At 37.6% G+C, this 14,412-nt stretch overlaps 1 protein-coding gene across 1 annotated transcript in view; it reads right to left on the bottom strand.

The window, feature by feature from the left end:
* plekho1b (pleckstrin homology domain containing, family O member 1b) overlaps positions 1–9,345 on the bottom strand; it is a 26,042-nt gene extending 16,697 nt beyond the window's left edge. The window contains exons 1-2 of the mRNA XM_044206752.1: positions 9,007–9,345; positions 3,289–3,435 (exon numbers count right to left, since the gene is read on the bottom strand). Coding sequence (XP_044062687.1) covers positions 3,289–3,435; positions 9,007–9,033 — 174 coding nt within the window. The 5' untranslated portion in view covers positions 9,034–9,345. The remainder of the gene's footprint in view (positions 1–3,288; positions 3,436–9,006) is intronic.
* Between the last annotated feature and the right edge of the window lie 5,067 nt (positions 9,346–14,412).

Below are 14,412 nucleotides of genomic sequence, written 5' to 3'. Positions count from 1 at the left end.
AGCCGGGCGGTGCCGCGGACGACGCGGACAGCAGCGGTCTGTGGACGGACGCCGAAATAAACCGTCTGCTGGGGCGCGACGGTTTGACGGGCGAGCCAGCCTTCGCAGACAGGTTGGCGACGTCTGGACACACAAGTCCGACCTGATCACTTGCAGATAACAGAGTCTGCCTTAAAGATCTGATTTGAAAAACAAATCTGATTCGCCTGCAGTCTGAACAGTCTCACTGGTAAAACACTTCTGCGTCAGGCGGTAATGAATTACAGACTGTGATGTCACGAATCGTCTTGGTAGCATTAAAAGTGTAGGAGGAAACGTGTAACCTACCAAGAGTCTTTAAAAAATGTAAATGAATTTTAATAATAAATAATTTAAATAAAACTAAATGTCAGGCCACATACAGAACCTGAACACAGTGTCAGCGCTCTGAATCACCGTGGCTTCGTGATGTCGTGTAACCGAACTCATCTACACTTCCTGAAACAGTTTTAGAGATGCGATGGTTTCACCACAAAACGGTTTCAGTTCCAGAGAGAAATGATGAATTTAAAATCCACAACTCTGTCAGCCATCAGCTCTCGACAGTCCTTTAAAGCAACAGTCGTTTAGATAAATCCTCCTGTTCTGTCTGCAGTAACATCTGGGGTTCCTCAGGGGAGAACCTCTGTTCTTCCTATTAAAGTCTCCGGTTCTCTGTCTTCAGAGTCAGATCAGTTTCATCTCCGTGTGTCCAACCCCTAGCTTAGCACAAAGACTGGAAGCAGGGGGAAACTGTTAGCCTAGCTTAGCACAAAGACTGGAAGCAGGGGGAAACTGTTAGCCTAGCTTAGCACAAAGACTGGAAGCAGGGGGAAACTGTTAGCCTAGCTTAGCACAAAGACTGGAAGCAGGGGGAAACTGTTTCTAACAGGATGTCCGCTGTCAAAAGGATGTTCCTTTAGTAAAGGTTATACAGGATGTAGCATGATGTTCCCTGTTTGCTAAGTTTTCATACGTTGTTTGCTGATTGATTGACTGAGAACATTCTCTAGTTAAAAAGGTTCTACATGGCGATGCCTGGTTCTAACAGGACATTAGTGAAGCAAAGCTCTGGTAAGACATTCTGCAATTAGTAATGGTATCTAACAAAGAAACCATTAATGTATAAAGGTTCTAACATGATGTTCTGTAGCTGATAAAGGTTCTAACATGACGTTCTGTAGCTGATAAAGGTTTTAACATGATGTTCTGTAGCTGATAAAGGTTCTACCAGATTGTTCTGTAGCTGATAAAGGTTCTAACATGATGTTCTGTGGCTGATTAAGGTTCTAACATGACGTTCTGTGGCTGATAAAGGTTCTACCAGATTGTTCTGTAGCTGATAAAGGTTTTAACATGATGTCCTGTAGCTGATAAAGGTTCTAACATGACGTTCTGTAGCTGATAAAGGTTCTAACATGATGTTCTGTAGCTGATAAAGGTTTTAACATGATGTTCTGTAGCTGATAAAGGTTCTAACATGACGTTCTGTAGCTGATAAAGGTTCTAACATGATGTTCTGTAGCTGATAAAGGTTCTACCAGATTGTTCTGTAGCTGATAAAGGTTCTAACATGATGTTCTGTAGCTGATAAAGGTTCTACCAGATTGTTCTGTAGCTGATAAAGGTTCTAACATGACGTTCTGTAGCTGATAAAGGTTCTAACATGATGTTCTGTAGCTGATAAAGGTTCTACCAGATTGTTCTGTAGCTGATAAAGGTTCTAACATGACGTTCTGTAGCTGATAAAGGTTCTAACATGATGTTCTGTAGCTGATAAAGGTTCTACCAGATTGTTCTGTAGCTGATAAAGGTTCTAACATGACGTTCTGTAGCTGATAAAGGTTCTAACATGATGTTCTGTAGCTGATAAAGGTTCTACCAGATTGTTCTGTAGCTGATAAAGGTTCTAACATGATGTTCTGTAGCTGATAAAGGTTCTACCAGATTGTTCTGTAGCTGATAAAGGTTCTAACATGATGTTCTGTAGCTGATAAAGGTTCTACCAGATTGTTCTGTAGCTGATAAAGGTTCTAACATGATGTTCTGTAGCTGATAAAGGTTCTACCAGATTGTTCTGTAGCTGATAAAGGTTCTAACATGACGTTCTGTAGCTGATAAAGGTTCTACCAGATTGTTCTGTAGCTGATAAAGGTTTTAACATGATGTTCTGTAGCTGATAAAGGTTCTAACATGATGTTCTGTAGCTGATAAAGGTTCTACCAGATTGTTCTGTAGCTGATAAAGGTTCTAACATGACGTTCTGTAGCTGATAAAGGTTCTAACATGATGTTCTGTAGCTGATAAAGGTTCTAACATGATGTTCTGTAGCTGATAAAGGTTCTACCAGATTGTTCTGTAGCTGATAAAGGTTTTAACATGATGTTCTGTAGCTGATAAAGGTTCTAACATGACGTTCTGTAGCTGATAAAGGTTCTAACATGATGTTCTGTAGCTGATAAAGGTTCTACCAGATTGTTCTGTAGCTGATAAAGGTTTTAACATGATGTTCTGTAGCTGATAAAGGTTCTAACATGATGTTCTGTAGCTGATAAAGGTTCTACCAGATTGTTCTGTAGCTGATAAAGGTTTTAACATGATGTTCTGTAGCTGATAAAGGTTCTAACATGACGTTCTGTAGCTGATAAAGGTTCTAACATGATGTTCTGTAGCTGATAAAGGTTCTAACATGATGTTCTGTAGCTGATAAAGGTTCTACCAGATTGTTCTGTAGCTGATAAAGGTTTTAACATGATGTTCTGTAGCTGATAAAGGTTCTAACATGACGTTCTGTAGCTGATAAAGGTTCTATGAGGACGTTCCGGCCTGTCTTTGGTGCAGCAGTGAAACCGGAGCTCTCCGTGTGTCTGCAGCTCAGACTGAAACTCGACTCCTGCAGAACGACGCTGTAGAAAGTGGAAGAGAAACTTTCTGCTTCCAGTCAGAACCAAAACAACAACAGAACACTGAGGAACACGACAAATACTACACAGAGTACTCTGATGTACTCAGCAGTAACGGTCGCAACTAACAATATGTTTGTTATTGATGAATCTATTGATTTGTTTTATTATTGGGTTCCTTGTCTAACACGAAACTGATAAACAAAGACATCGAGTTTATAAAGAGATGGAACTGGAACCAGATCGTGTTTGAAGTTTAAACTTTATTATTATTGTTGTGTATCAGTTTTCTTTTATCAGTAGTAATCAACGAGCTAACTGAGTGGCAGGTGTCATTCACCTGTAGGCCCCGCCCCCCCCGACTCACCTCTTTCTCACAGATGAACAGCTGATCTCCCCTCAGAACCACGAACCGGTTCTTCCAGATCTCTCTGAAGATCCCTTTCCCGCAGAACTTCCGGATCCAGCCGACCTTATCGGGCTGAGCGTGCTGCTGCGCGGAGTCCTGCGGACCCTGAACAGGAAACAGGAAACAGGAAGCTGTCAGAGGAGCGGCGTCGGAGCAGGTGAACAATCTTCTACACAGCTTTGTTACTGTAACAAGCTTCTTCTTCTGTCTCTTCAGTCGTCAGCAACATTTACAATTTATCAAAGTGAGATTTTAGTTTTTACTTTTACCAAATTCTCAACAAAAAGGCTCCGTTTTATTGCTGAAGAGAATAACGGGAGAGTTCGTCAGGTAAGAGGAAACTTTATCAGGTGATTTTAAACAAAGTGTCAGTAAATTAACACATAAACTGAATGATTAAAAAAATAAAATATGTATAAAATAAACAAATACAAATGAAATAAATATAAACTTTAATTAAATAATAATACAAAATACTGAGTTTAAAATGATTTAATTAATTGCATTAGTTAATATTAATATTTTATGTATCATTTATTGCACAATTTGACTTCTTGTTTCTACACACGTATATTTGCACAAACTGAGTTTATGAACTGTAATTTACATAATGTAGCTTTTAAAAGTAATTTCTTCAGTTATTTTGTTTTTATTTATTTCAGTTTCCGACCTGCTGAAACACGTGAACATCTTCTCTCATCTTTTATTTAGCAAAATGTTCAGTTATATTATCAGTTAAATGTAGTGAAAGCCTCTGCAGTCGGGAATCAAACTCACTGTTTTAATGTGAAGGAAGAGTTTATTTTTTTATTTGTACATTTGACGCAGGACTGAAAGATAAGGACAAAATAAATATTGTGAAAGAATTATATTTATCTTTGTATCAAATCTCACAATAAAAACTCACGATCCAGTCGAGTCAAACAGTTTTTAGAGTTTAACTGGAACAAAGTCCTTTAATTTTCTTAATTTTCATATATATATATATATATATATATATATACACATATATATTTTTAAAACCCACTTATTTAGAATAGCTTTAACACTTAGCGGCCCTGCGACACTTCTCTTTATCTTAATGTTGTAATGTGCTCTGCTGACCTGTTTGTACTTTTATTATTATTTGTTATCTTGTTTTTAATGTTGTACAGCACTGTGGTTCAGCTTCGGTTGTTGGAAGGTGCTGTAGAAATAAAGTTTGATTGATTGATTGATTGATTGATTGATATGTATATATATATATATATATTATAATTTATAAATAGAAATAATAAAATATAAACCAGCAGACCTCTACATGGTTCAGATCAGCTGGTTTGGTTTTATTTGCAGCTGTAGTTGGAGGTCGGATGTATAAACGCAGTGAAGATGAAGAGTTGCTGTGAGGTGAAGAATAAAAGGCGTTTCAGTCTGATGTTGTTCAGTCTGGGTCTCGGTCCTGCAGCCTCAGCGTCCCGCCTGAGGACGCCTTCAGACACCAGACTTCATACAAACACTCCACACGTTTTACTTTCTTTCTTCAGTATTTTACTCACCTGTTTACACGCAGAGACGTTTAGCACTGATGCTTTTAGGGAATCTGACAGATTTAAATGATTTATGTAGAAAAATGTGTTTAAACCAAATGTCAGACCTTTATAACTAAATGATTAATAATTAATAAACTGAATCTGTTCACTGTTCAGTGATTCACACTAAACAACATTTAAACTGCACTTCTGATCTTCATTAAAGCACATTTACAAACCCTTCATGTTTACATCAAACTGGATCCATAACTCCTCTAATCGGCCTGTATTCTGAAGTATCGATCACTCAGAGTTCCTGTTTGTGTCATTATTTGTTATGTAAGGCCGTTAACGGCTGTCCGGTGAGTTCAGCCGGTCTCCTGAAACCGGAGCTGGACTCAGCCCTTCTCCCAGACTCCTCCGGTCCGCAACACATCTCCTTTCTTTATATTTCATCTCCTTTCTTTAGTTTCATCTCCTTTCTTTATATTTCATCTCCTTTCTTTAGATTCATCTCCTTTCTTAACATTTCATCTCCTTTCTTTACATTTCATCTCCTTTCTTTATATTTCATCTCCTTTCTTTATATTTCATCTCCTTTCTTTAGTTTCATCTCCTTTCTTTAGATTCATCTCCTTTCTTTATATTTCATCTCCTTTCTTTATATTTCATCTCCTTTCTTTAGTTTCATCTCCTTTCTTTAGTTTCATCTCCTTTCTTTATATTTCATCTCCTTTCTTTAGATTCATCTCCTTTCTTAACATTTCATCTCCTTTCTTTACATTTCATCTCCTTTCTTTATATTTCATCTCCTTTCTTTAGATTCATCTCCTTTCTTTACATTTCATCTCCTTTCTTTATATTTCATCTCCTTTCTTTATATTTCATCTCCTTTCTTTAGTTTCATCTCCTTTCTTTAGATTCATCTCCTTTCTTTATATTTCATCTCCTTTCTTTACATTTCATCTCCTTTCTTTACATTTCATCTCCTTTCTTTAGATTCATCTCCTTTCTTTAGATTCATCTCCTTTCTTTAGTTTCATCTCCTTTCTTTAGATTCATCTCCTTTCTTTACATTTCATCTCCTTTCTTTATATTCATCTCCTTTCTTTAGATTCATCTCCTTTCTTAACATTTCATCTCCTTTCTTTACATTTCATCTCCTTTCTTTATATTTCATCTCCTTTCTTTATATTTCATCTCCTTTCTTTAGTTTCATCTCCTTTCTTTAGATTCATCTCCTTTCTTTATATTTCATCTCCTTTCTTTATATTTCATCTCCTTTCTTTAGTTTCATCTCCTTTCTTTAGTTTCATCTCCTTTCTTTATATTTCATCTCCTTTCTTTAGATTCATCTCCTTTCTTAACATTTCATCTCCTTTCTTTACATTTCATCTCCTTTCTTTATATTTCATCTCCTTTCTTTAGATTCATCTCCTTTCTTTACATTTCATCTCCTTTCTTTATATTTCATCTCCTTTCTTTATATTTCATCTCCTTTCTTTAGTTTCATCTCCTTTCTTTAGATTCATCTCCTTTCTTTATATTTCATCTCCTTTCTTTACATTTCATCTCCTTTCTTTACATTTCATCTCCTTTCTTTAGATTCATCTCCTTTCTTTAGATTCATCTCCTTTCTTTAGTTTCATCTCCTTTCTTTAGATTCATCTCCTTTCTTTACATTTCATCTCCTTTCTTTATATTCATCTCCTTTCTTTAGATTCATCTCCTTTCTTTATATTCATCTCCTTTCTTTAGATTCATCTCCTTTCTTTATATTTCATCTCCTTTCTTTAGATTCATCTCCTTTCTTTAGATTTCATCTCCTTTCTTTATATTTCATCTCCTTTCTTTAGTTTCATCTCCTTTCTTTAGATTCATCTCCTTTCTTTACATTTCATCTCCTTTCTTTATATTTCATCTCCTTTCTTTAGTTTCATCTCCTTTCTTTAGATTCATCTCCTTTCTTTATATTTCATCTCCTTTCTTTACATTTCATCTCCTTTCTTTATATTTCATCTCCTTTCTTTAGTTTCATCTCCTTTCTTTAGATTCATCTCCTTTCTTTAGATTCATCTCCTTTCTTTAGTTTCATCTCCTTTCTTTAGATTCATCTCCTTTCTTTACATTTCATCTCCTTTCTTTATATTCATCTCCTTTCTTTAGTTTCATCTCCTTTCTTTATATTCATCTCCTTTCTTTAGATTTCATCTCCTTTCTTTAGATTCATCTCCTTTCTTTAGATTTCATCTCCTTTCTTTAGATTCATCTCCTTTCTTTACATTCATCTCCTTTCTTTACATTTCATCTCCTTTCTTTACATTTCATCTCCTTTCTTTACATTTCATCTCCTTTCTTTATATTCATCTCCTTTCTTTAGATTCATCTCCTTTCTTTAGTTTCATCTCCTTTCTTTATATTCATCTCCTTTCTTTAGATTCATCTCCTTTCTTTATATTTCATCTCCTTTCTTTATATTTCATCTCCTTTCTTTAGTTTCATCTCCTTTCTTTAGATTCATCTCCTTTCTTTATATTTCATCTCCTTTCTTTACATTTCATCTCCTTTCTTTAGATTCATCTCCTTTCTTTAGATTCATCTCCTTTCTTTAGTTTCATCTCCTTTCTTTAGATTCATCTCCTTTCTTTACATTTCATCTCCTTTCTTTATATTCATCTCCTTTCTTTAGATTCATCTCCTTTCTTTATATTCATCTCCTTTCTTTAGATTCATCTCCTTTCTTTATATTTCATCTCCTTTCTTTAGATTCATCTCCTTTCTTTAGATTTCATCTCCTTTCTTTAGATTCATCTCCTTTCTTTATATTTCATCTCCTTTCTTTATATTTCATCTCCTTTCTTTAGTTTCATCTCCTTTCTTTAGATTCATCTCCTTTCTTTACATTTCATCTCCTTTCTTTATATTTCATCTCCTTTCTTTAGTTTCATCTCCTTTCTTTAGATTCATCTCCTTTCTTTATATTTCATCTCCTTTCTTTACATTTCATCTCCTTTCTTTATATTTCATCTCCTTTCTTTAGTTTCATCTCCTTTCTTTAGATTCATCTCCTTTCTTTAGATTCATCTCCTTTCTTTAGTTTCATCTCCTTTCTTTAGATTCATCTCCTTTCTTTACATTTCATCTCCTTTCTTTATATTCATCTCCTTTCTTTAGTTTCATCTCCTTTCTTTATATTCATCTCCTTTCTTTAGATTCATCTCCTTTCTTTATATTTCATCTCCTTTCTTTAGATTCATCTCCTTTCTTTACATTTCATCTCCTTTCTTTATATTTCATCTCCTTTCTTTAGTTTCATCTCCTTTCTTTAGATTCATCTCCTTTCTTTATATTTCATCTCCTTTCTTTACATTTCATCTCCTTTCTTTATATTTCATCTCCTTTCTTTAGTTTCATCTCCTTTCTTTAGATTCATCTCCTTTCTTTAGATTCATCTCCTTTCTTTAGTTTCATCTCCTTTCTTTAGATTCATCTCCTTTCTTTACATTTCATCTCCTTTCTTTATATTCATCTCCTTTCTTTAGTTTCATCTCCTTTCTTTATATTCATCTCCTTTCTTTAGATTCATCTCCTTTCTTTATATTTCATCTCCTTTCTTTAGATTCATCTCCTTTCTTTAGATTTCATCTCCTTTCTTTAGATTCATCTCCTTTCTTTAGATTCATCTCCTTTCTTTATATTTCATCTCCTTTCTTTATATTTCATCTCCTTTCTTTAGTTTCATCTCCTTTCTTTAGATTCATCTCCTTTCTTTAGATTCATCTCCTTTCTTTAGATTCATCTCCTTTCTTTACATTTCATCTCCTTTCTTTACATTTCATCTCCTTTCTTTATATTCATCTCCTTTCTTTAGTTTCATCTCCTTTCTTTATATTCATCTCCTTTCTTTAGATTCATCTCCTTTCTTTATATTTCATCTCCTTTCTTTAGATTCATCTCCTTTCTTCTTTAAAGCTCTTCGACACAATCACACCCTTATTCTGAAAACCGGAAGTGCGGTCTTAAGCCAACTAGCGGCTGCTGTCGCCTTCAAAATAAAGGCTTGAAACTAATCCTGGAGGCTTTTGTTCCTCGAGCTTCGGTTTAACGTTATAAGACGGCCCGTCACGAGCCTCCGGGGGCCGGTGTCGGTTCCGTTAACACTCACCCGTTTCCCGGAGTTGTTCTTCTTCATGCTGGCGGCTGTCAGGCTGCCGGCGGCGGACTAATGACGCTACTTCACCCACTTTCACGGTAACTCCGTTATTTCCCCACAGCGAGCGGCAGACCGGCGGGAGAGCGAGGTGAAAGCGGGTTAATAGCAGTTAAAGTCCGGCAGGGAGGACCGGAGCCTCCGCCTCAGCTCCGCCGTCCCTCAGCTGTTGTTCCTCGGTGTGACTCTGCTCGTCGCCCCGCTGCTCGTTGCTGCTGCCGCCGGGCTCCGATGCGCTCTGAGCGGCCAGGAGCCGCTCTGTGAGTCGGTGTCCGGTTACTCCTCCTCCCCCTCCTCCTCCTCCTCCCCCGGACCCCCTGCTGGCTCAGCGGCTCCTCGGCAGCCCCACAGCGCCCCCTACAGGCAGAGGCCCCGTTATTACTTACTTATTGTGCATGAAGCAGCTGCTTCAGCTGGAGATCATTATAATAATTAAATGTTCATAATGTTGTGTTTTATAAGCTCGTCAGGTTTTCTTTCTAGTAATTAAACGTGCAAAGTAATTAAAGCCGTCAGATTAAGGAAGTGAAGAAGAAAGTAGCACCTCTCTTCTGGAGCTTGAATGCCGTCATTTGACCATAAAATAATTCTCATATTAATAATCTTAAGGTGAGGAAAACTGCCAGCCACCCAGTTTTATTTATTTGTTGAATATTTATTTGCATATTCGCATAATTAAATATCCATTTATGTATAATGAAGTAAAGCAGAGCAGCACGAAACACAAACAAAGAAACAATAAAATGACTTCAGACGACGTCATTCAGGCGTCACATCATTTATACATCAGTTCATCACTGTCACATAAAGAACAATGTCGATCAGTTCGGCGGGGCTTTATTGGCAAACACATGTTTGTTTACATTTCCAGTGTGAAATAAAAACGTGCATAAACAGAAGAATTGTGCTATTAAATATATATATATATATATATATATATATATATATATATATATTCAGATAAGTAAAATAAGATTTGCAGTTAACAAATACAAATAAATATTTGCATTTTTTTATTCTTGGCTCACATCTGGATCAGTGTAATCCGGTCTGGATGACGGCAGATGTTTACCAGCTGATCTGATCTGGAGTCAGTTTCACTCTGAGCACAGATCATCAAACTGGGTCAGACTGAGAGGCGGAGGCTGATCTGCAGATTATCTACTGACACGCTCCGTTAAAGGCACAACGCACCCGCAAACACCACGGCGACAACGACGACGACAACACACAACAACACACAACAACGACACAACAACACACAACAACGACACACAACAACACACAGCAACGACACACAACACACAGCAACGACACACAACAACATACAACAACACAGCAACGACACACAACAACGACACATAACACAACAACACACATTAACAACAACAACACACATTAACAACACACATTAACAACAACAACACAACAACAACACACAACAACACAACAACGACACACAACAACACACAACAACGACACACAACAACAACACAACAATAACACACAACAGCAACACAACAACAACACACAGCAACGACACACAACAGCACACAACAACACAGCAACAACACACAACACACAACGACACACAACAACAACACACAACAACGACACACAACACACAACAACACACAACAACGACACACAACGACACAACAACAACACACATCAAAGATCACAACAGCGACACAACAACAACACACATCAACGACACAACAACGATAACAACAATGACACAACAACGACAACAACACACAATAACATCACACAACAACACACATTAACAACACACAACAACGACACAACAACAACACACAACAACAACACACATTAACAACACACATCAACAACACACAACAACACACATTAACAACACACAACAACGACACACAACGACACAACAACAACACACATCAACACCACACAACAACACACAGCAACAACACACAACAACGACACACGACACAACAACAACACACATCAACAACACACAACAACACACATCAACAACACACAACAACAACAACAACACACAACAACACACAGCAACAACAACAACAACACACAACAACACACAGCAACAACAACAACAACACACATTAACAACACACATCAACAACACACAACAACACACAGCAACAACACAACAACAACACAACAACAACACACATCAACAACACACAACAACAACAACACACAACAACACACAGCAACAACACAACAGCGACACAACAACAACACACATCAACGACACAACAACGATAACAACAATGACACAACAACGACAACAACACACAATAACATCACACAACAACACACATTAACAACACACAACAACGACACACAACGACACAACAACAACACACAACAACAACACACATTAACAACACACATCAACAACACACAACAACACACATTAACAACACACAACAACGACACACAACGACACAACAACAACACACATCAACACCACACAACAACACACAGCAACAACACACAACAACGACACACGACACAACAACAACACACATCAACAACACACAACAACACACATCAACAACACACAACAACAACAACAACACACAACAACACACAGCAACAACAACAACAACACACATTAACAACAACACAACAACAACACACATCAACAACACACAACAACAACAACACACAACAACACACAGCAACGACACACAACAACGACACACAACGACACAACAACGACACACATCAACATACAACAACACACAACAACATACAACAACACACAGCAACGACACACAACATACAACAACACACAACAACATACAACAACACACAACAACATACAACAACACACAGCAACGACACACAACGACACACAACAACACAACAACAACACACATTAACAACACACATTAACAACAACAACACAACAACAACACACAGCAACAACACAACAACAACACACAGCAACAACACAACAACAACACACAGCAACGACACACAACAACACACAACAACGACACAACAACACAACAACACACAGCAACGACACACAACAACGACACAACAACACACAGCAACGACACACAACAACGACACACAACAACACACATTAACAACACACATTAACAACAACAACACACAACAACACAACAACAACACACATTAACAACACACAACAACAACAACACACAACAACAACAACACACAACAACACACAGCAACGACACACAACAACGACACACAACGACACAACAACAACACACATCAACAACACACAACAACAACACACATTAACAACACACAACAACAACAACACACAACAACACACAACGACACACAGCTGCTTTCATCACAGAGCTAACAAAGTGGATCACAGCATGTAGCTTGTGAGTTTTTGTACCGTGTGCGTGAGCTTGTGCTGCTGTCGTGTTCATGTTAATGTTTCTCGTCCAGTTCAGACTTTGTGTGACTGACGCTGATTCAAACATGTTACAGTAAATTACTGAAGTATTTCTGGAATGAAAGTCAGTGTAACGTGCAGCAGCTGCAGAGACTCCGAGTCTGCTGACTGAACAACAGCTGAAACACACACCTGTTATATCGGCTCGGCTTTTAACTCAACAAAATGTGACCAGATCCCCCGTTTGAGCATCTTTGCACTGGCTGCCTGTTTATTTCTGCCTGATTGATTTTAGGGCGAGGCTTGGGCCGCCCTCCCTACAGCTCTGACCTTTTAACCCCCTGCGAGCCGGGACGCCGGCTGAGACCCTCTGGCAGGGCGTTGCTAGCTGTTCCAAGGCCTTTGCTGTCAGGACCCCCCCACTCAGGCTTGCACAGTCAGTCCCCTGTTTTAACATTTTTATTAAAATGCTTTTATTGTGTGACGTTTGTGTGTTTTATATTGATTGTTGTACAGCACTTTGTTACCTGTATTGAAAAGTGCTATACAAATAAAGCTATTATATGTTCCTTGTCAGCAGCAGAGGAAGAGTTCAGATCCTTTACTGATGTAAAAGTACTAATACCACAGTGTAAAAAACTTAAAGTATTAAAAGTAAAAGTACTCGGTGCAGTGCAGCGTCCCTGTGGCTGCTGTGCTGTTATATATTCTATCATCAGGTTATTATTCCTCGTGCATTAATGTAAAGCAGGATGTTGCTGCTGCAGCTGGTGGAGCTGGAGCTCATGTTGAACCGGTTTGTATCGGACTGCAGCTGATGATGCTTTTCATTCTGGATCCATCTGCCCATTCTTTTCTCCATCGATCGATCGATCGGTTTGGAAAACTGGTGAAAACAGTCTAAAGCTTCATCAAACTTTCAGTTCACTCTTCTTCTTTCATGTAAATATTACTGGTGTTTAGGAATTAAGAATCTTTATATGAAATATAAATCAAATCCTTTATTCAGAAAAAAAAATCATGTTTCAGAAGACCTCATGTTACAGACAAACTCCAATCTCTAAATATCACATTTTGTTTCATAAAACAAAACGTCAAAGAGTTTGATACTCCACAACATTTTAAATGTATTCAAAACATCAAACTGTGTTAACCTTTAACAAACCACACAGCACAACAGAGCGCTTCATATTCATACAGCTGGAGACAAACATCCTCGAATATCCAGGACTCAAGAGCAGGAAACATAAAGGGAACATGAAGGGAACATGAAGGAAACAAAGGGAACATGAAGGAAACAAAGGGAACATGAAGGAAACATAAAGGGAACGTGAAGGGAACATGAAGGAAACAAAGGGAACATGAAGGAAACAAAGGGAACATGAAGGAAACAAAGGAAACATGAAGGAAACATGAAGGAAACAAAGGGAACATGAAGGAAACAAAGGGAACATGAAGGAAACAAAGGGAACATGAAGGGAACATGAAGGAAACAAAGGGAACATGAAGGAAACAAAGGAAACATGAAGGAAACAAAGGGAACATGAAGGAAACAAAGGAAACATGAAGGAAACAAAGGGAACATGAAGGAAACAAAGGGAACATGAAGGAAACAAAGGAAACATGAAGGAAACAAAGGGAACATGAAGGAAACAAAGGGAACATGAAGGAAACAAAGGAAACATGAAGGAAACAAAGGAAACATGAAGGAAACAAAGGGAACATGAAGGAAACAAAGGGAACATGAAGGAAACAAAGGGAACATTAAGGAAACAAAGGGAACATGAAGGAAACAAAGGAAACATGAAGGAAACAAAGGGAACATGAAGGAAACAAAGGGAACATGAAGGGAACATGAAGGAAACAAAGGAAACATGAAGGAAACAAAGGGAACATGAAGGAAACAAAGGGAACATGAAGGAAACAAAGGGAACATGAAGGAAACAAAGGAAACATGAAGGAAACAAAGG

The sequence above is a fragment of the Siniperca chuatsi genome, linkage group LG9, assembly GCF_020085105.1.
Source record: "Siniperca chuatsi isolate FFG_IHB_CAS linkage group LG9, ASM2008510v1, whole genome shotgun sequence".
In the NCBI taxonomy this organism is placed as follows: Eukaryota; Metazoa; Chordata; class Actinopteri; order Centrarchiformes; family Sinipercidae; genus Siniperca; species Siniperca chuatsi.
Note: the sequence above shows the minus strand (reverse complement) of the source record. Positions and strands in the feature narration are given on the sequence as shown.